Here is a 21,798-nt window from a genome sequence, read left to right as displayed (position 1 = left end):
GGGTTTAGGGGGATCACCTGGGGGGGGGTCATCTCCGGAAGGGGGGCGTTCAATTCGGGGGGGAGGGAGGGAGATCATCAAAAGAAGGGGGGAGGGGAGTCACCTCGGGGGGGAAGGGTCACCTCACACAGTCCACCCCGACCACCCCCCATCCCAGCGTACCCGAGAGCCCCCCGGCCGCTGCCGTAGCGGGCTGGCGGAGAGCGGGCGCCAGGCTCCAGGTGAAGAAGGCCGAGAAGCCCATGACGGTTCCGACGGCCGCGTAGGCCAAGCGTACAGCGAGCGCCCGGCTCACCGCCATCGGAGCGCTCCGCCGCCACCGCCCGAAGCCCCGCCCACCGCCCACCGCCGGGCCACGCCCACGAACACGCCTACTGACCACGCCCACTTTGTGCCGCCCCTCTGCTGAGCGCCCCCTCGCGGCCCGGAGGACTGAAGGGGTGGATCGGGACTCGTGGGGAGGGGGCGTGAGGGGAGTGGGGTCATCGAGGGTGTAGAGGACGTGGAGGATGGAGGGAGATGAGGGGGAAGTGGGGGTCGTGGGACACGAGGGGGTATAGGGGGGGTGGTAGAGGGCATGAAGGCAGCGGGACGGTGTAGGGACATAGGGGATGTGGGGATCTGAGGGGGAGATGGGGGCCACAGGGGGTGATGGGGAGATGTAGGGGACAAAGGGGACGTGGGGCCACAGGGACATGAAGGGAATGCGAGGTGGCACAGTGGGGGTTGTGGAGATGTGGAGGGCAAAGGGGACAATGGTGGGTATGGGGATGTGAGGGAGGTATGGGAACAGGGGATGTGCAGGGTTTTGGGGACATGGAAGCGTGTAGGGGACATGGAGGGGTCAGGGATACTGAGACACTGGGACAGGAGAGGGTTATGGGGGCTGTGAGGGTGTAGTGACAAAGGGAATACGGCAGCTGTGGGGATATGGGGTCATGGGGGGACCCGGGACAAAGGGGGATGTAGGGACGCGGGAAGAAACGGGAGGCAAAGGGATGCAGGGAGATGTCCCTATGGGGCCACGTGTGGCTGAGGGAGAGGATGACAGCGAGGGGTTGGGGACAGGGGGGAGGTGACAACGGGAGGGGACTGCGCTGTTCAATCCTATCCCCGAGCTGCGTGCAGGCTGCAGGCAGGGCAGTCCCTGCTCTAGGTGGCAGCAGCCCCTTTCCCTTCTGTGCTGAGACACCCAAACTTCATCTCCCCTTCCCTGCGTCCCTCCGAGGAGCCACAGTGGGGTTTCTCCTTAAATGCAATGGGAATTCCTCCAAACCCTTTCATCCCCCTGCCTTTCTCCTCTCCCTATGGCTGTCGCCTCCAAAGTGTCCCCAGAGGTGTCTGCAAAGCTGTTCTCCTCTTGGGGCTGCACAAATCCCATTCCCCCAGCTTCTCCTCATCCCGGCCCTTCTCTTCTCACCCAAAGCATCTTCTGCTGCCGTTGCTCACAATGAGAGGTCCTCTCTGGATGGCATCCCATCCCCACACGTCACCACACCACACAGCTTGGTGTCACCCACAAATGGCTGAAGGTGCACCGATCCCACTGTCAGGGTCAATGATAGAGATATTAAAGGTGGGTGGTCCCACTACCCACCCTGAGGGGCACCACTGTCACCAACCTCCATCCGTTGGCCCATCGGTCACCACGCTCTGGGTATGACTTTGCAACCATCAAACCTTTCCTGTTTAGAGCTGTGGGGGTCTGACCCGCTTCCCATGTCATTGATGAACATATTAATTAGCGTCGGTCCCAGCACTGACCCCTGAGGGGCTCCGCTGTCACTTATCTCCATCCGGACTTCCATGAGCTCCCTATAGATTTTCATTGGGGCTGATGGATGTGGTTGAGGTTTTGGCTGCATTGGGGCAGCAGAAAGCACAGAAGACACAGACAAAGCATCACCAACACGTGAAACCTTAACGAATTCTTGGCCGAAGAGCTGGAAAATGAGAACTCTGAGAAATGAGACCTCTGGTGTGAGACGATCCCACACCTCACTTGGGTTCAGCAGCGCTGAGCTCCAGCCCAATGCCCAGGGATGGGCGCAGGCCTCAGGGGGGGACATTAATAAAACCCTTGGGAATAAGCAGCAGAGATCAGCCTGATGTTCTGTGGGTGTGTGGACGTGCTGTGAGGGCCTTTGGGTTTTGTTCTTACTGGGAAAGACCTGAAAGCTGCAAAAAAAAGCCACCTTTTCTGGCACCTTCTCCAGCAGTCGCAGGAATTCAGGTGCTTCATGCACACACCTGGAAGAGCAATAAGCGGCGTCAGCAAATGCCAGGCAGCTCTCCTGTGTCAAAGCAGATAAAATCAGCTCCACCGCTGTTCTTTCTGGCTGTTCACACCTGTGTGGTGTGCGAATGATCCAGCAGAAATTCCGAGACGATTTCCACATCCTCGGCCCAACGGCGCTGAAGGGGGGAGAAACCAAAGAGATTTTGCAGAACCGTCTTTTTTTTTTTCCGTGCAGAAAAAACCTCCACCAGAAATGGGAAAAGTTTGCTGTTTGTGAGTGAGCGAGGTTGAACCGGGTCATCGCAGCAATGGGTTTGGGAGGCCTTGGGTCGTTTCCATAGAAAACAGTGGGACTCATGTAAATACTGAGCTGCCTTGGAGGGGGACACGTGGATGACGTGGCCTTGAGGACGCAGCGCGCATTGGCTTCTGTAGAAATCCATTGCCACGTGTTAACCAGCCATCAGAAGGGCATCAGGAGGCAGAATTCCACACACAGGGTCTCTCCCTATACCTAGAAGTGATGAAAAGCCCAAAGGGAGAAGGTTGGATTCTGGGCGGTGGGATTTCATGGGGCTCCTGAGGAGGGAAAGCAGACGGCGCTCAGCAGCAGGGCAGGAAAATGTGGTTTCATGCCTGAGACAGCAGCAGATCCATAACAAAGATAAGGAAGCTTTGCATGATGACGGGAGCGGGGCCGGGTATTCATCCAGCTGCCTCCAGCACGAGCTGGGGAAAGCATGGAGCTCACTGCCAAAGCTGAGGGCTTCAAAGGGATCCAACCAGGATGGGTGCATGGCTCGAAGGCGTGGGTCCAGGATCTGATGCATGGGAGGACTCAGGAGCAGAACCACTGCACGGAAATAGCTTTATAGCCAGGGAAGGAGGGAATAACGTGTGTCCCTTTGATGGGGATGAGACGATGCTGTCTGTGATCCGCATCCCATAGGGGCTGACATCATTGCTGCGTGCAGCCGTGCGTGTCGGGGCAGCAGCGGGAGGCATTGGGCACCGCAGGCTGTGAGTCACCTCATCCCCAGGCAAAGATCTCCGCCAGCTCAGGGGAACTGAGCCCAAGGAGAGATCTCACCCTCATCCCCTGCCAGAACCAAACGAAGGCTGGGCTGGGTGCTGGCAGGAGCTGCACCCCGATGCTGGAGGAGTCCGCTTTGGGTCAGTGCTTTTTGAGCGTCTGGCAGTCGGGGCGCAAAAAAATGCGCTGATCCTCGTGGAAAAGCAGCGCTGCTGCAAGCAGCACCCCTAAGCAAATGGGGTCTGAGAACCATCCCCGAAGAAAACAGGATCCAAGCACAATCCACGGAGCAACAAGCCCCCAGTCTCCTGTTAATGGCAGCTGAGCGTGCGCCCCGCGATCCTCCTTCCTTGCCCAGATGTATCAAGAGTGATGCAACCACTGCACAAGTGCTGCATCCCTTAGGATGCTCAGTGAGAGATGTGTCTCCTGCTGTTCCCATTCGGCATCGCCTTGGTCCACAACTCTGTCCTTCCTCAGACAAGGGGGGCCATGTGGCTTGCAGGTGAGCTTGGGTTTCTGGGGCCTTTTTGGGTGCCTTTTTGGGTTAGGACGCATAAAATGGAGGAGAGAGAAGTGGGGAGGAATGACCTTTTCCACCTCAGGATGTGAGATGAGTTTGAAGCATCTTCAGCCCAGCAGAAGAGAAAGCAACCGCCAAAACATTGGAAGAAAGAACAACCTTGGGATTAGGACAATTAGAAGCTGCTGGGATTTGCATAGCCTAATTAAAGATTCACTGAGCAGACACAACGAGACGCAGCCTGAGCAGCCGCCCCGTGCTCAGCATTTCCCTGTGGCTGCCCTGGGTCACGTTTCAGGGCATGATTCACATCCCACACGTAGGAGATCTCTGCTCTCACGGGCTGCGATGGGAGCTGAGTGCTGTGGGACCGTCCCACAGAAAACGGATGGGAGCAGCTGGGGGTTTAGGACCCAATTTAGGGCAGCATTTTTGATTTTGAGCAAGGAGAGAAAGCTGAGAAGCCGACACAGATCCTCCTCACTTTTGGCACTGGCTGTGCTTCTCAATCCAATGACTTCAACTCATCAACCCAACAAACCCAACAAACTCAACTTCTTAACCCCAAACCCCCATCTTCTCAACCCAGCAAACCCAATTCCTCAACCCAACAAACCCAACTTCTCAACCCAACGAACCCAATTCCTCAACCCAATAAATCCAACTTCTCAATACAATGAACCCAATTCCTTAACCCAACAAACCCAATTTCTCAGCCCAGTGAACCCAACTTCTGAACCCCAAACCCCCATCTTCTCAACCCAACGAACCCAATTCCTCAACCCAATGAACCAACTTCTCAACCCTAAATCCCCACCTTTCCAACCCAACAAACCCAGCTCCTCAACCCAACAAACCCAACTTCTCAAACCAACAAACCCAATTCCTCAACCCTATGATCCCAACTTCTCAACCCCCAAACCCCAACTTATCAACCCCAAAAACTCCAACGTCTCAGCTCAGCGATCCTAATTTCTCAACACAACTCAACCCGACGGTGTTTTTCCATCTGTTGTCACCAAATGGGTTTCCCCACTCATTGGCAATATCCATAACAACAATTAGCCCTGGAACAGCCCCGGATGGGATTTTTGTTCCACCCATATGAACACCGCTTCTTTTTGAGCTTTGGACCTTTTCCCTGCCACCAGGTTGCAGGGAGCAAGGCTGAAGTCACTGCAACAGCTGGAGTTTGGCAGCGTCGCCTTCCTCCTCCTCCCCATATGCCACATGCAGGGAAAGCTGCATTGGGGCTGAATCCAGGAGCAAAAGGAGGAAAATCCATCAGGATGCGGGCAGCCCTGCTAGTCAGTTAGAGAGCTGGATGCCATCCCACTTCGCTGCTTCAGAAGTCGTCCTCGAGGGTTTGTTTTTATTTTTAACCTTTGCAGAGGAATGTAAAAAGTTTCAGCTGCGTGAACAACCAGGAAAAAAATGATTTCAACCCCATGAATATTGAAGCGCAAACACGGAAGGAGGAAAAGTGAAGGGAATGAGGAGGTCCCGACCCTTCCTGGTAAAGGGAGGAGTTCCTGAGGCTTCCTTAAAGCAGCCCGTTGGGAAAACCATTGTTTTCCCTTCTCCTCCCACAGAGCTCGTGGCACAGCCTGACGCTGCGGACTCAGTTTGCCCAAATCTGCCCCAACGTCTGCACAATTTGGGGTCTGTGACTCAGCATCGCCATGCTGTGGTGCTAAGGATGCTGCAGCCCCTCATGTCCATCCACCCCAGTGGCTGCAGCCCTGGTGTGAGCTGTGTTCTTTTAATTTCCTTTTAATTTGCTTTTTCAGAGAGAAATCTCCCCGTTCTCGTCCATCCATAGCGGTGCTCATTGGGGACTCGGGGGTGTTTGGGCTGGGAAGGAAAGCAAGAGCTTCCTTGCTTTCCTGGTGGGTGATAAGAAGCCCTCGCTGGTTCAGATCCATCTTTGCACGTCTATGGAGATGCAAATCTGGGCATCGCCTTACAGGAAGAATCAGGAGAAACAAACTGGATATGGAAATGCTGAGCAAGACCCGTCACGCTCGCCAGGCACTAATTAAGGAGCACTGATTGCCTTTGGGATCCTTCCCCAAGTAGCAGCATCCCTCCAGTGATCCCAAACCATCACAGAATCACAGAATTGTAGGGGTTGGAAGGGAGCTCCAGAGCTCATCGAGTCCAACCCCCCTGCCAAAGCAGGTTCCCTACAGCAGGGCGCACAGGGAGGCATCCAGGCAGGTCTTGAACATCTCCAGAGCAGGAGACTCCACCACCTCCCTGGGCAGCCTGTTCCAGTGAACAGTGGGACCCATAGAGACACATTGGGACCAATAGAGACACACTGAGACCCATTGGGACCCATAGACTCCCCCACCTCCCTGGGCAGCCTGTTCCAGTGCTCCGTCACCTCACTGTACAGAAGTTCCTTCGCACATTGGTGCAGAACTTCCTATGCTGCAGTTTCCGGCCGTTTCCCCTCCTCCTGTCTCCACTCCCCACTGAACAGAGTCCATCCTCGCCATTCTGCCCCCCACACCTCAGATATTTACAGACCTGGATCAGGTCCCCTTTCAGTCTTCTTTTCTCTAGTCTGAACAGCCCCAGTTCACTCAGCCTTTCTCCATAGCAGAGATGCTCCAGGCCCCTCACCATCTTTTGGCCCTCCGCTGGACTCTTCCCAAGAGCTCCCTGTCTGTTTTATGCTGGGGAGCCCAGAACTGGACGCCGTGCTGCAGCTGAGGCCTCAGCAGGGCAGAGCAGAGGGGGAGGATCGCCTCCCTCCACCTGCTGGCCACGCTCTGTGCAATGCAGCCCAGGATGCCGTTGGCCTTTTGGCCACGAGGGCACTGCTGGCTCATGGCCGACCTGTTGTCCACCAGGACACCCAGGTCCCTCTGCGCACAGCTCCTCTCCAGCAGCTCATCCCCCAACCTGTACCACTGCATGTAATTCTTCCTCCCCAGATGCAAGACTCCACATTTGCTTTTGTTAAACCTCATCCGTTTTTCCTTTGCCCAGCTCTCAGCCTGTCCAGGTCTTGCTGAATGGCAACACAGCCTTCAGGGTGTCAGCCAATCCTCCCAAGTTCGTATCATCATCAAACTTGCTGAGGGTGGCCACCATCCTCTCATCAAGGTCATTGATGAAGATGTTGAACAAGACCGAACCCAACACCGACCCCTGAGTTACAGGCCTCCAACTGGACTCTGCACCACCAACAACGACCATCAGGAAGGCTCCATCACCCCAAGCAGAGGCTGTGAGGAAGGGATACCAAGAGATGGTTTCCTCCCAGCAAAAAGGCATAGCTCGTGTTAATTCATGGGGAGCGCTTCGTTCTGCACCAATTAGGAAGCAAAATGCTGATTAAATTACAAATCATGCGGGCTAAACCCGAAGGGTTATTTAATGCTGGGTGTCGCAATGAGGCACTCACAAAAACTGCGCTGGGATAATAATGGTAATCATAATGGAAGCCATATCCCTCAAAGTAACAATGGTGTAAATTAGGAAAGGCCGCGCTGGTTAAAAAGGAGCAAAATATGGTTTGAGGACAAGAGATACATAAAGCACCAATGCTGGGGGATGAGGCAGTGTGCTCAGAGAGCTGTAATTTAGAGCCGTTTTCCTCACAATCATATTTTCAACACCGATTTATTATCCTGTTAAGCCCAAGAGGTGATAAATACTAAAATCTCTTTGACAGCCACATGCCGGCAGGCATTCCCATCCCTGATACAAAGAGCTGAGCTGCTTCTCGTTCAGAATCTCCCATGCAAACACACCAGAAGACCCCGAAACGATCCCTGAATGGAGAAGGCAGTGAGGAATGGTTGTAGATTTGGATAAGAGAGCTGGAATTGCTGCCCTGTGCGTCACCCTCAGCACTGTGCCATCTCTAGGACTGAGATTTGGTATCTCTGGAAATCTGTGCTTGTAGGGTGAGCAAGAGCTGGGACGAATCTGGAGCATGCATGTGAGTGGAGCAGGGCAGAGGTTTGCACCCTGCAAGCAGCAGCAGTCGGTTTTTCATCCAAGGGAAATAAAAGTTGCCAAGCACAGCCTTTGGGACACGATCATCACCACGTCTCTGCTCTGCGTGCTCAGCCTGGAGGATGATGCAGAGGGATGGAGGATGCAGAGGTGTGGAGGATGCAGAGGTGTGGAGGATGCAGAGGTGTGGAGGATGCAGAGGTGTGGAGGATGCAGAGGAATGCAGGATGCAGAGGAATGCAGGATGCAGAGGAGTGGAGGATGCAGAGGTGTGGAGGATGCAGAGGGATGCAGGATGCAGAGGTGTGGAGGATGCATGTGGTGCAGTTGGGCTCTGCAAATCGAACCTGGAGATGAAGGGATGCAAGATGCATTCAGCGCAGTTGGGTTTTGCAAATGGACCCAAGGGATGCAGGATGCACGTGGTGCAAAGGATGCAGGATGCAGAGGGATGCAGGATGCACGCAATGCGGTCAGGCTTCGCAAATCAAACCCAGATCTGTTTGGGTTGGTTCTTTTTCCATTCAGGGGACACCTGAGCCAATGATCCAGCTTTGCTGCAGCCAGGATGCAACCCTTAGGACCCACAGCTTGGTGCTCTGTGGGAAAGGGCAGCCCTGGAGCTATAAGGAGCAGCAGCCTGATGTGCCACCAGCACTGCTTTTCCCACAGAGCACCAAGTCCAGCTCACTGCATTCCTCAAATGCTATTTTATCCCCAGCATGATTTATGAAAGAGCCTGTGGACGGAGGGGCTCAGTGGTGGCCTTGTTTATATGGCAAGAGCGAGATGTTTGTGCCCTGAACTGCCCATAGAAACAGGTTTTGTCGTTGGTTTTGTTGCATGCATGCTTTGCTTTCTTTTGCCACTAAACCATCCATGAAACACAGGGCAAAAAAAACAACCAAACGAACAAAAAAAGACCCTTTGGGAGTCTGGTTGCCCCCATCCCACGGTGCTGCTGTGCTGAGATCCAAGCGGGACCCAACCCATGGGCACCTCTCTGCAAACCACCCCGCTCCCAGCAAAGGCACATTGCCAGGGGGCCAGGCCTGCCTGCTGCAGGAGATTAATTATTATTCAAGCGCTGATAAAGGGAGCAAGTTAAAATGCAGCGATAAAGGCTCAGATAAAGCAGAGCTGCTCTGTTTGCATTTTATGGCAGGCAGGAGCTGCTCTGGTGGCTGCTGCAGCCTTTGGGGATGTGTGACTCTATGCTGGCAGCAGCGGGGTTGCAAGGTTCTGGTATTCCTGTGCTTGGTTTGCAGCTGGATAAGCAAATGCTGGATGCAAGCAGGGCTGCTGGGTGCACAGTGCTGGGGTTCTGTGCTTTGGGCAGTGCTGGTCACCGTTGCTCTGTAGAGGCCATCAGATTGGTGACACCCCCAGAGCCCTGCTGGTTCCATGTCATCTTGTCCTGCAAGGACGCAGCAGGGGCAGCATTGCTGCAGGATGCTCTCATTCCCCAGCCTGGAGCATCTCTTAGTGGTCCAGCGATGGTGGGACAATGGGGTGCAGAGTGTTGGGAGCCACCCTGCCCACGGTTTGTCCTCCTTCCTGCAGGTGCTGCGTCCACAAGGGAGCAAACAGTGCCACCAACCAGCACAGCTGGGACAGCCACAGCCTTCAAGAGGTTCCCAGGAATGAGGGATGGGAGGAAGGGAGGAGAGCAGCAGGGAATGCTCCTTGGTGCTGCTGGTGGGGCTGTGGGGAGGTGGGATGAGCTGCAGGAAGAGGGAGAGGTTACTGGAGGGGTGAGGCTTCTCCCAAAGGCTCCAGGCCTTCCTCACACCTCTTCCTCCTTCCCCACCCAGACTTAATTCTCTCTAATCTGCACGGGGACATGACTGCACGGCACAGGGACCTCTGGTGCACATCAGCAGGGACCCAGGGGCCGGTCAGAGGTGAGCAGATCCTCCTTGTGCAGAGCATAAAGCAGTTCAGAGGCTTCCATCGGGCTGAGGAACTTTCCAAAGGTTCCTCCCTGCAGCAACCGAGCCAGCATCCTCCCTGCATGCAGCACTGGGGCCGATTCCTGGCTGTGAGCAGCAGCATTTCCACTCCAGCATCAGCTCCTTGAGAGCAGGAGCAGCTAAGAATTGCTCCCAGCTGCCAGTGGTCAAAAAGCAACCGAGCAAAAAGGGAGGTTTGTGGCCAGAGAGTGCAATGTGCGGACGGGGGGATGCACACGTGGATGGGGGGGGGGGGCCGCGCCGAGCACATGGATGTGGAAATGCACACGTGGATGGGGAGATGCATACGTGGAGGCAGAGATGCACACATGGATGGGGAGATGCATAGATGTGGATGAGGAGATGCCCACAAAGCACCAGGGCTGCTGCAGTCTGTGCCCACGGTGTGGGGCAGGAAACGTGGCACTGGTGTTTGCTTAGGAAAAGGCATGGTTCCTGCTGCCAGAGGAAGGAAGCACTCGGGGTTGGGAGGCCTCTTTGGGGGCCAGGAGGAGCTGCACCTCCAGGCACAGCCCGAGTTCAGGCCGACATGTGGGGCATGAAGGCAGAGCTGCAGACGATCCAGCACTCGGATGAAGAGGATGGTGGGAGGAAGGATTGCAGTTCCCCATCCTACACGACAGCTCCAGGGTGGTGACAGTGGTGAGGAGCCCAATACTGACCCCAAAGTCCCTGAGGTGATGCAGACTGCTCGCCTTTAGCTGACGTTCCTCCCTGCTGGTTGGGCTGGGGGGCCGTTTAAATATAGATTTTAATAGAGAAAAATAAAAGGTTAATTTCAAAAGTGACAGCTCACTTTGGCAGCAAACCTTTGCTTTCTGGCCCAAAGCCCCAGTGTCTGCGCTCCCAGGACCCCTGGGCCGTGTTCCAGGTCCCCTCCTCTGCCCTAAACCTTTGGATACCGGGGGGCTTCGAGTGTGTCACGGTGGGAAAAGGGACAGAACGTCCCAGGAAGGACGGGGACGCGTGGGGACACCGCGGTGCTGAGGGATGGGGCTGAGCTCGGGGCCGGGGGGGCCCACGGAGATGGGAGCTTTGGGGACGGGCTGTCCATAAAAAGGTCCCCGGGGTGCGCAGCGCTCGCGGTCCGGTTGGGAACGGGGGATCGAGGCATTCGGGGCGGGGCGGGGTGCGAGGACGGCCCCGTTCCCTCCTCCCATCCGTTCTCTCTCCGGGGCGGAGCGCGGCGGCGGCGGCGGCGGCGGCGGTGGTACCGGCGCCGACCCCGAGCCCAGCCCGGCCCGGCCCCGCGGAGCCGCCGCATGAAGGTGCGCGGGGCCGGGACCGCCATCGCCACCGGAACCGGGACCGGGATCGGCAGCGGGGGGGAGGCGGAGCGGCGGGGAGCGGCTCCGGTGGGGACCCGTTGCCGACGGACCGGGCTGGAGCGTTGTCTCGGGGCTGTCCCCCCCGCCACGCCGCCGCCGGTGTCACCCGGTGGTTCCGGTGGGGACAATAAGCGGTTGTCGGTGCTGCTGAAGAAGATGCACTTGTTCCGGAGCTCCAGCTACGAGATCAGGCTGGAGGGAGAGGGGGGGAGCCTGCCCCGCATCCAAGGCATCCGCTGGGTGAGTGCGGGGACAGCGGGGGCTGTGGGATACGGGGACACGAGGGAGGTGGGATACGGGGATGTGGGGCAGTGGGGACAGTGGGTGTGGGGACATGGGGAGAGCAGGGACCGCGGGTACTGACCCCACATGCAGGGTGTTGCATGCTGCTTGCCCCCACCTCTGCGCCCTTCACCAGAACGAACATCCCCAACCCCCTCCAGCCCTCTGCCCCCGTCCCATTTCATGTCCCTTTGCCAAGAGCTGTTGGCACCTGCTGGACAAATGTCCCCAGTGCCAGCCCCACGCTGTCCCCTCTTGCTGGGGGTGGCCCTTTCCCACAGTGGGACAAACCTGAAGGAAAAAGAGGGAAAGCACTTTATAGGAGCATCCCGCCCCGCACCCAGGGGCTGGGGGAGTTGGAGCCGAGCGGGACCCCCATGCTGAGCTCAACCCTCCGCCCTTCCCCGCCTTCCAGGTGCCCTGAGGTCCGTGCTGTGCTTCCCTGTTCCCATTCCTTGGCCGTGAGCTCAGCTGTGCAGCCTTCAGCCCCAACCCAGGGGCAGATTTGGCAGCAAAGCACAGAACAAACCAGGTGCCACCGTGCTCCAGAGCGCAGCGCCCGGGCAGAGCACCCCAACCCACTGCCAGCAGGAAACACCTTCCCCGCACCCAACCCTGGCTTCCATACATTCTCTCCCCAGCAGCTCAGGCCGTTGCTTACAAGAGAAACCGGTCGCTTGGCAGCGGTTCGGTGCACAACGCCGCAACCCCAACCTTCTGCTGTTTCCCTATGGGGCAAAACGTCCCTTTGCAGCCCCCTCAGTGCTGGAGGGGTGGAGGGGCTGCAGCCATTCACCTTCACACAGCCTGGCTGAGGACAAACCTTAGGGAACAAAAGGAAATCGCTTTATTCCGTCTGTTTGCATTCCTGTACAACCTCCTTCCCGAAGCAAAAAGCTCCCCATGCTGCAATGGAACTTTCTGTGCCGTCCCCCCCCCCACTTTTTCTTTTCTTCCCTATCCTTCTGGATGCTTTTCTCCCCACAACTTTAAGGGTTTGGGGACTCCATGTTGGGTGTTTGCTCTCTGAGAAGCACGGGGCAGCAGCGCATTGCAGCACTTCTGCTTTAAAGCGCTGGGCTGGCAGAAATTGGGCAAAATAGGGCAAAATGTGAAGCGTGGTGGCACGCACAGCGTGGCAGAATTGTGCCCCCCCCTTCCCCTCTCTGTGCAGCCTCCCGGTGCTCAGGGACACCCCCTGGGCATTTGTGGGGAAGGGGACAGAAGGGACGTTTTCTCCTGCAGGTAGGAGGGTGCTGGGGCAGGGAGCAGGAATGAGGGTTGGGTTGGCTGCGCCTTGGGGATGCCACATCCCTCCTCTCCATTGCTGCAGCTCCTGGCTCTGTGTCACTCCCCCCACACCTCTCCAGGAGTCTCCCTGGCACCGAATGTCTCCCAGTTCAGTGGGGTGACACCAATCACCGTCCCCAATGGTTGCACTCACCCCACGTGTGCCACGGTCACCCCATGTGTGCCACGATCATCCCACTTGTGCCATGGTCATTGTCACCCCACATGTGCCACAGTCATTATCACCCCATATGTGCCATGGTCATGCCACGTGTGCCACGGTCATTGTCACCCCATGTATGCCAGTGTCACCCCCTGTGTGCCATGGTCATCGTCACCCCATGTGTGCCACGATCACCCCATATGTGCCATGGTCATTGTCACCCCATGTGTTCCACTGTCACCCCATGTGTGCCATGGTCATTGTCACCCCACGTGTGCCATCATCATCCCATGACTGCCATGGTCATTGTCACCCAACGTGTGCCATGGTCATTGTCACCCCATGTTTGCCACTGTCACCCCATATGTGCCATGGTCATTGTCACCCCATGTGTGCCACTGTCACCCCATAAGTGCCATGGTCATTGTCACCCCACGTGTGCCATGGTCACCCCATATGTGCAACGGTCATTGTCACCCCATGTGTGCCACCATCATCCCATGAGAGCCACAGTCATTGTCACCCTACATTTGCCACTGTCACCCCATAAGTGCCATGGTTATTGCCACCACATGTGCGCCATGGTCACCCCATGTGTGCCATCATTGCATTGGGGGGGTGGACCCCTCCCAGCGGGGGTCGTGGGGACAACTGAGCCCCTGGCGTGGCGCCTCTCCTTCAGAGCCTGCGGATGGGCGAGGACTTTCTCTGGAGCCGTAAAACCCAAAATAGCTCCTTGTTGTTTTTCCCCGGGATCCCAAACAAAGCAGAACGCTCACTGCCGGCCTTGGCCGCTCGCCCACGGCTGCCGGATTTCTGGAGCCCACCAGGATCCCTCCTGTCCCGTAAGCAGGAAGATGGAAACAGGCAACTCCTTCGGAAGCTCTTTGGAGACGGCGGCTGCGGGGCTGCAGCCATCGGGGGGCTGGGAAGGAGGGAGGAGGGGGGGGGACATCCTGAAGGGCCGGTCCTGGGAACCATGGGGTGCCATGGCGCAGGAAGGGGAGCTGGTGGGGAGAAACCTCAGTGAGCAGCTGTCCTTGGGCAGGGAAGAGTTTCTCAGTCTCCTTGGCCGTCCTTGCTTGGAGCAGCACCGTGGCACGTCTTGGCTCTCTGCCCCAAGGACGGAACGGGGTTACAGGGGTGACGGCGGAGGCGGCTCTGCTTGGGGACGGGCGCAGTGGGTGGCATCGCCCTGCGGGTCTCGCAGCTCCGGCTGCAGCCCGGCTCCGGGTTTGCAAACATTTGCTCGACAACCGTCGGTGCGTTTCCTGCTCGGCGGGGAGTCACGAGGCACGGGGAAAGTTTGCTGAGTGAGTAAGAGGAGGCGTCCCCGCATTGGTGACAGCGGGAGGCTGCGGATGCGGCCGGAGAGCGCTGCGCTCCTGAGCTCCTTTGCTTCTGCCTCTTCCTGAGCCTCTTGCAAAGGGCTGCCGTGAGCCCGGGGAGGAGGAAGAGGAGGAGGAGGAAGAGAAAGAGGAAGGTTGTGGGGTGCGGAAAGGGCTGGAGGCGATGGAGCAGCCTGAGCCATGCAGAGCAGCCAGAGGTGGGTGCCCACCTCCAGCACCTGCCTGCACCCAGCGGTGCCGGGCGGTTCGGGGTCCCTTCAGCTCCCTGCAAAGCAGTTTTATTTTGCATTCAATTCATTTGTAGAGGAGGATTCTGCAGCCCCTCCGCCTTGGATTCCTGCATTGAGGCTTTCAGCTGCTCTGTGCCTCTCAATGGAGTTGCTCAAAGCTTCCTTACCCATTCAATTACACGGAAGATCTGACCCAGAAGACTCTGAATTCCCAAAATCGCATTATGAGCGCTGCCCAAAACGGCCTTTTGAGCACCTCCACCAGCCCTGAGTGCTGCAGGATCTTCCCAGGGAGGTTTTCAAATCCTCCACAAACAGCCTGAGGGCACAAAGCCTTGCTCTGGAGATGCTCCCAGAAGGATGCTCCATGCCGTGCCATAGGGCTCAAGCTCCAGCTGCCTTCAGTGCGCGATGAAGGGCTGTTGGGAGCTGGTGGCACAGCCAAAAAGGGGGGAAAACAGCAGAAAAAGCAGAATTAGGAGGAAAAAAAAGCATTGCTGATGGCAGTGGCCAAAAGGAAGGGCAGCGGTGAAGGACGCAGATGGAGAGGGCTGAGCATCACAACCATTTGGGTGGAATATCCCTTGCGGTTGAACGCGAGCTGCTCCAGTTTGCAGTGTGCAGAGCAGCATCCCTGGGCCCTTCTGCTGGAATCCGACGTCTTTTCCATCCTCCTCTCCTGGATGAGGCTTCAAAGCTGGAGGAGAAGCTCGGGGCTTTCCCTCACCCTTCCCTTCCTGCAGGTCGCTCTGATGTCCTCTGCCAGCAGCGAGCGCTCGCTCTGTGTCTCACATCGGTGCCTTTGATCCCTTCGCGCAAAGGCTTTGCTTTTAACTTCCTCCTTTCATCCTTTCATCTCCCAGCTCTTTCCCTTCGGTGCGTTCCCCATCCCGGAGTGAAACGTGGCTGCAGGGCAGGTTGCAGGGTTTGGGTCCCCTGCTGTGCACGTGGGGGGGTTGCTGCAGCGCAGAGATGTGGGGTGCGTTGAGCCACGTCCGTTCGTGGCCCCATTCAGGCATCCCAGCTCCTCCTTGCTGGTTTCCAGCAGTGCCTGAATTGTTCTCCCTGATGGATGCTGGGCATTCCGTGTTGGTGTGGTTGAAATGGGCCAAAATAAAGCTGGAAGTGGGTGCTTGGTGGATGCAGGTGTTGCAGGGGGGTCCGTTCAGGAGGACGGTGCTGGTGGGGGCTCAGGGATGTGTGTGCACCCCGTCCTGGTGCAGAGCAGATGGGGCTGAGTGATGCATGGTGTGTGCAGGAAGGGAGTTAGGGTTAGGGTTCCACTGGACTGCACTGCTTTCATTGCATTCCACAGCATTGCATTTGGGTTAGGGTGAAATTTAGGACTAGGGGTTGCATTGCATTGCTCTGCATTGGGTTAGGGTTGGTGGTTAGGGTTAGCAGCTAGGGTTAGGGCTAAGGTCAGGGTTAGGATTACATTGCATTCCATTGCTTTGCATTGTGGATTTCATTGCATTTCATTGCGTTTGCCCTTCTTTTTGGGGCCACCAACACTTTCTGTTTGCTTTTCCAGACTCCGCTTTTGGATGCTGAATCCTCCCTGGATTATGGACACAGCCTTACCCAGGTGAGGATGCTGCAGAGACACGAGTGTGGCATTCAGAGAAGGGCTGATGGGGGGAGAAACAGAAGGAAGGCTGCGGTGGGGGGGTGGGGAGGGCATGATGGCACAGTGGATCCTTTGGGATCAGCCATTCCTGGGGCTGGGGATGGAGATCCTGAGGTGCTGGGATGGGCTACAGCTGGGCACTGAGCAGGTTCAGCACAAAGAGGTGCGAGGAGCTCTCACTGCCCAACACCCTCCAAGCACCATAGAATCTCATTTCCCCTCCAGGCATCCTCGGAGAAGATCTGGAGAGCTGGAAAGCTCCTCTTCACCTACCTCACCAGCACCAGCCCCAGCCTCATCCGGGACCATAAGCATCACCTGCGGCACCACAGGTGGGACCTCCAGCACCCCTTGGAGACCCTCGGAGGGCTCCCGGATGCTGCAGCCTCACTGTGGGTGTTTTCCTCATGCTTCCCTCTCTTTGCAGGAGGTGCTGCTCTGGAAAGGAGCTGGTGGACTGGATGCTGAATGCAGAGCTGGGCATCCAGACAAGGAGCCAAGCCATCGGCGTGGGGCAGGTGCTGGTGGACGGCGGGGTCCTGACGCACGGTGAGGGGGTCCCTGAGGGCATCCCGGGTCACCTGTGGATCCACACCCCCAGCTCATGTGCTCTTCCCTCCCCGCAGTGAAACAGGAGTGGCATTTCCAGGACAAGGACACCCAGTTCTATCGCTTTGCTGAGTTGGAGTTGAGCCCCGAAGCCCGCATGGGGCTGCGGGATGCGGAGGAGCTGCTGGAGGCGGTGACCTTCCTGGCACAGTTGGGGCCTGATGCACTGCTCACCATGGCCCTGCGCAAACCGTGAGTGCTGGGGGGCTCCTGGGGGGCTTCTAGGTGCTCCTGGGGGCTCCTGGTTACTCCTGGGGGTCCCGGTGGCTCGATTCCGTCCTGCTCCAATCACAGCTGGAGGTGCTGCAGATAGGAAATCCCAAGCATCCTTTCCCCCTCTGGAACTGGAGAGGATGCAGGAGGGAATCCAGGACTTTGAGATGCTCTCAGTGGCCACTTACCACCCCTGTCCCCCTCCCAGGCCTGCCCAGCGCACAGAGGATGAGCTGGAACTCATTTTTGAGGAGCTGCTCCACATTAAAGCCGTGGCTCACCTCTCCAACTCGGTGAGTGCGGGCTGCACCCTGCTGCCTTCATGCCTGCATCCATCCCCTCCAAACCCTCCTACATCCCACTGCCTCCCCTCCACGCATCCTCCTGCTCTCCTGGCCCTTTGCAGCCACCCCTGGGTTGTCACCCTGCGTGTCCCCTCCATGCTGAGGGTGGCTTCCCCTTGCTGCAGGTGAAGCAAGAGCTGGCGTCTGTGCTGATGTTCGAGTCACACCAGCGAGCCGGCACCGTGTGTGAGTGTCCCCACTGAATTCCGTGTGCTGGGGGATGGGATGGCCCCTAAGACAGCATCCCCAGGTTGGGTGGGCATTGCTGTCCGTGTGGATGCTCCTGCTGGCTCTGTGGAGCAGGGATGGATGGGTGGGATGGGGTGGATGAAGGTACTTTGGGGTCTCACCCATCTGGCTGCGGGTTGTTGTCGGGATGGGGGCTGACGAGGGATGCTCTGGCTCTCACTCACACCACCATTTCCCCCGCAGTGTTCAGCCAAGGGGATAAAGGCACCTCGTGGTACATCGTCTGGAAGGGTTCGGTGAACGTGGTCACCCATGGCAAGGTAGGTGCGTCCCCACACCTCCACCCCATCCCTGCTGTCACCTTGGTGCCACGGTGCACCCCGTTTCTCCAACCTGGCCTGGGTCAGGTTCAGGTTTGGGTTAGCCCTGTCCCCTTGCAGGGCTTGGTGGCCACGTTGCATGAAGGGGACGATTTTGGGCAGCTGGCACTTGTGAACGATGCTCCCCGAGCAGCCAGCATCATCCTGAGGGAGGACAACTGCCACTTCCTGAGGGTGGACAAACAGGATTTCAACCGCATCCTCAAGGTGGGCAGCTGGGATCTCCTGTGCTGGGCACCATCCCAGGACCTTCCTGTGGCTGTGGGATGTGGGGTTTGCTCTGGGATGTGCAAAGTGTGGTGGTTGCAGGGGGATGGGGTGCAGTGAACCACCGTGCAGTGCCAACGGAGTGCTGGGGTGGAAGAAGCAATGCACTCTGCAGCCCGTGCTGCTTGCTGGCAGCTGGCTTTGCCCAGGGATCAGCCTGGGGAGGACAGGCTGTGGTCACCAAGCCAGGCTGAAGGCTGCTTTCCCCATTTAGGACGTGGAAGCCAACACCATGCGCCTGAAGGAGCACGGGAAGGTGGTGCTGGTGCTGCAAAAGAACCTGCAGGGAGGCAGCAGCCAGCCGGCCACGACGCGGAGCAGCAGGTGACAGCAACAGCTGCCCGTCCCCGTCCCTCCTGCTGCAAGCACACTGCTGGCCTTTCCCTGAGCCTTCACTTGGGGGAATTTGGGGAGAATCGTGGCAATGGGGATGCCAAAGCCGTCCTTGATGCGCTTCAGGTACCTGGTGATGGCTGGGACACCAGAGAAGATCCTGGAGCACCTGCTGGAGTTCATGAGGCTCGACGCCACGCTTTACGACCCCGTGGGTAGGTGGGGGCTGCCCTTTTCTCTCCATCAAATCCCTCCTTTGGGCTGGGAGAACTGCAGAGCGTCTCCTCCCTCCTCTCCCACATCCCCACACCCCCATCGCAGAGCTGCAGAACAGGGAGAGCCGGGAGCCAGGAGGTGTCCCCAGCGGGTTAAAAATCCCAACTGCAGAACCGGTATCCAGCCTCCTCCCCGCGATTGGATTTCCATTCCAAAAAGCCTTTCCCTTCATTCCAAAAAATAATACATCCGCATTCTTCTCAGCCCTTTCCTTGGCCTTTAGAAGCTAAACGTGACCCAGTGGGAGCTGTGAGGTGGAAAAGCCCATGGCAACCCCACAGAGTTGTCCCCAGCCCGGTGCGGGCGCAGCACAGCAGGGCTGTCTGCTCTCTTCCAGACACACTCCTGGGGGATTTCCTGCTGACCTACACTGTGTTCATGCCGACCTCACAGCTCTGCAGGGCTCTGCTGCATCAATATCCTTCTGCTGCTGATGGGGGGCCCGTGGCATGCAGCCCCTCCTGCAGGGACCACCTTGGTCCCCGTCCCCTTAATGGCACGTTGGGATGGCGGTGGGGACCCCAAATCTCCAAGCGAAGGGCACGTCCCCATTCCCTGTGCTCTTGGGGCGAGGGGTCCTCTCGCTGCCTTTGCCCACATCCTCCATACTGGTGCCCTTAACTGGTCCCAGTTTCCGCGCAGAGCCGCTGGATGGCTCAGAGCAGGAGAAAGCCACCTACTGCCTGCACAAGCGCCGCAAGATCCTGCGCCTGGTGAGCCAGTGGGTGCTGCTCTACGGGCGGCTGCTGCAGGGCGACCGCAGCACCACGGCTCTGCTGCAGGTACTGGGAGCACAGGGCAGCCCCTTGGGGTCCCCGCGTCACCGCTGGGTCACACTGAGTGCCCCCCCTGTCCTCCCATAGAACCTCGCTGACCTGGTGAGCCAGGACCCTCGGCTGGGGGCCATGGTGCAGGAGCAGGAGCGGCGGCGACCCCGAGCGTGAGTGCCACGGGTGTCTCCATCCCATAATGACCCTGTGCCACCTCCGTCCGTTGCATCCTTGTGCCCTCGGGGTGACTTCAGACATCTCCATCCCATAATGACCCGGTGCCACCTCCACCCTTGTGGCCCTGAGGGCGGCATCCTAAGCGCTGCTGCCCTCTTAACGACTCCTTTCCTCCTCTTGGTGCAGGATGGAGAATGGGGACAGCAGCATTTCTCCCCAGCCCAAGGTAGGGGCAGCCCTGGGGGTGTCAGGAACAGGGAGATGGGATCCCCAGAAGCGGGGTATCAAGGGGGTGCCATGCTTCCCACTCTCCCCCCTCTCGCTGCAGTCTCGGAGCTCCATGAGCTGGCTCTCCAGCCAAGACGAGGCGGCTTTGAGCAGCAGCTGTGCCTTAAGAGCCCAGGATAAAGGTACAGGGACTGCGGGCACAGCCATGGCTCCTGATCCCTCTGGATGTGGTCTCAGTGCTGACTCCTCCATCCTGACAGTGCCCTACGAGATCTACAGAGCTGACCATTCGTGCCTGGTGACGGTGCTGCCCGTCAACGCATCGGTGCGGGATGTGCTGCAGTCCCTCGCTCCACAGCTCGGCTGGGATGAAGAGCACCTCCTGGTGAAGGTGAATTCATCCGGAGGTGAGCCGTGGTCCCGGGTCACTCCAGGGTCCCTGAGCTCTGCAGCAGCTCAGCACCCATCCTCCCGTCTCCTGCAGAGAAAGTGGGGCTGCAGCTGGACGCCGTGGGGGTGTTCACCTCGCTGGGGCTCAACGAGAGGCTCTTTGCTGTCAGCGTGGAGGAGCTGAGCAGTTTGGTGAGCTGGGGGGGAAGGGGGTCGGCATGGGATGGGAGGTGCTGGGGGGGAATCCTCGTGTTGTGGTTCTGGAACTGGGTTGGGCGTCGCTTTGCTCCGTGGAGCACAGCTGCTGGCATTGCTTCTGGTCCTTCAGCTCCAAGGGGGTCTGTAAGGAGGTTTGGGGGGGCATCTGTGAGTTGAGATAGAGGCGAAGGGTGGCAGTTCAATGAGCTGAGCAGGAGGGAATAGAGGGAGACCCGTGAGCCAGAATGGAGAGGGTTTGATGAGTGAGAGAAGGGAATCAGGGAGCCACGATGGAGAGGATGAAGGGGATTTCAGTGAGCCGGGCGGTAGGGGGGGCATGAATCCCGCTGGAGGAGGTGATTTCAGTGAGCTGAGCAATAGGGGGAGCCATGAAACACAAGGGAAAGGATGGAGGGGATTTCAATAACTGGGCGGTAGGGGGGACCCATGAACCAAGTGGAAGTGATGGAGGGCCTTGGTGAGCCCAGCTCTGATCCTGGCTCTGGACTGGGGTGTCCCTCACCCCCATTCTGTGTGCAGACCCCCCACCCTGAGCAGTTGGGCCCCCACGTTGGCTCCTCGGACACGTTGGATCTCATCAGCTCCAAAGACCTGGCCAGCCACCTCACAGACCATGACTGGAACCTCTTCAAGAGCATCCATCAGGTAATGGCAGCACCTGGATGCCGGGGAAGGGGGATTCAATCCTCCAGGGTGATTCTGGGGGTCCCCCTGTCACATCTCCGCCCATCCTCTGCCACGCCAGGTGGAGATGATCCACTACATCGTGGGGCCACAGAAGTTCCACGAGGTGACGACAGCCAACCTGGAGCGAATGATGCGGCGTTTCAACGAGCTGCAGTACTGGGTGGCCACCGAGCTGTGCCTCTGCCCTGAGCTGGGCAGGAGAGCCCAACTGCTGCGCAAGTTCATCAAGCTGGCTGCACAGTGAGTGTCCCCAGTGTCCCCTCCACCAACTGGGACAGGTTGGTGTCTATTCCCGCTCACCTCATCCCATGGCCGCAGCCTCAAGGAGCAGAAGAATCTGAATTCCTTCTTCGCGGTGATGTTTGGTGTGAGCAACACAGCCGTGAGCCGCCTTGCCAAGACCTGGGAGGTAACAGCCCATGGGCTCCTGCCACCTCCCCTGGGCTCTGCAGTGACAGATCCGAGTCTCCATGACAAAGATCAGGGGTGGCCAAGCTCCTGGGTTCCCACATGAGCTGCAACCCAAGGCCTGGGGAGGCAGGGAGCGCATTTCCCATGAAGATCAGGATGCAACTATTGGAAGGGACCTTAAAGATCATGGAACCATGGGATGGTTGGGTTGAAAGGGTCCTTAGGGATCATAGAACCATGGGATGGTTGGGTTGGAAGGGTCCTTAAAGATCATGGAACCATGGGATGGT

The 21,798-nt window shown here is 57.9% G+C and overlaps 1 protein-coding gene across 1 annotated transcript; it reads left to right on the top strand.

Annotated features, from left to right (window-relative positions):
- Positions 1-11,005: 11,005 nt before the first annotated feature.
- Positions 11,006-21,737, top strand: LOC122156517 (rap guanine nucleotide exchange factor 3-like). The gene is made up of 21 exons (XM_042811281.1): positions 11,006-11,311; positions 15,818-15,973; positions 16,241-16,347; positions 16,443-16,564; positions 16,642-16,816; positions 17,046-17,130; positions 17,307-17,367; positions 17,614-17,690; positions 17,811-17,957; positions 18,232-18,341; positions 18,477-18,565; positions 18,964-19,042; positions 19,258-19,408; positions 19,490-19,566; positions 19,760-19,799; positions 19,902-19,983; positions 20,062-20,208; positions 20,286-20,383; positions 20,930-21,055; positions 21,156-21,337; positions 21,416-21,737. The coding sequence occupies exons 1-21, from the start codon at positions 11,006-11,008 to the stop codon at positions 21,609-21,611; spliced, it is 2,613 nt and encodes an 870-aa protein (XP_042667215.1). The 3' UTR covers positions 21,612-21,737.
- The last annotated feature ends 61 nt before the right edge of the window (positions 21,738-21,798 follow it).

This window comes from Centrocercus urophasianus, unplaced genomic scaffold, assembly GCF_019232065.1.
Source record: "Centrocercus urophasianus isolate 14NV4802_14NV808 unplaced genomic scaffold, USGS_Curo_1.0 seq_1255, whole genome shotgun sequence".
NCBI lineage: Eukaryota > Metazoa > Chordata > Aves > Galliformes > Phasianidae > Centrocercus > Centrocercus urophasianus.
The sequence above is the reverse complement of the archived record's forward strand: the minus strand, read 5'-3'. Positions and strand labels throughout refer to the sequence as shown.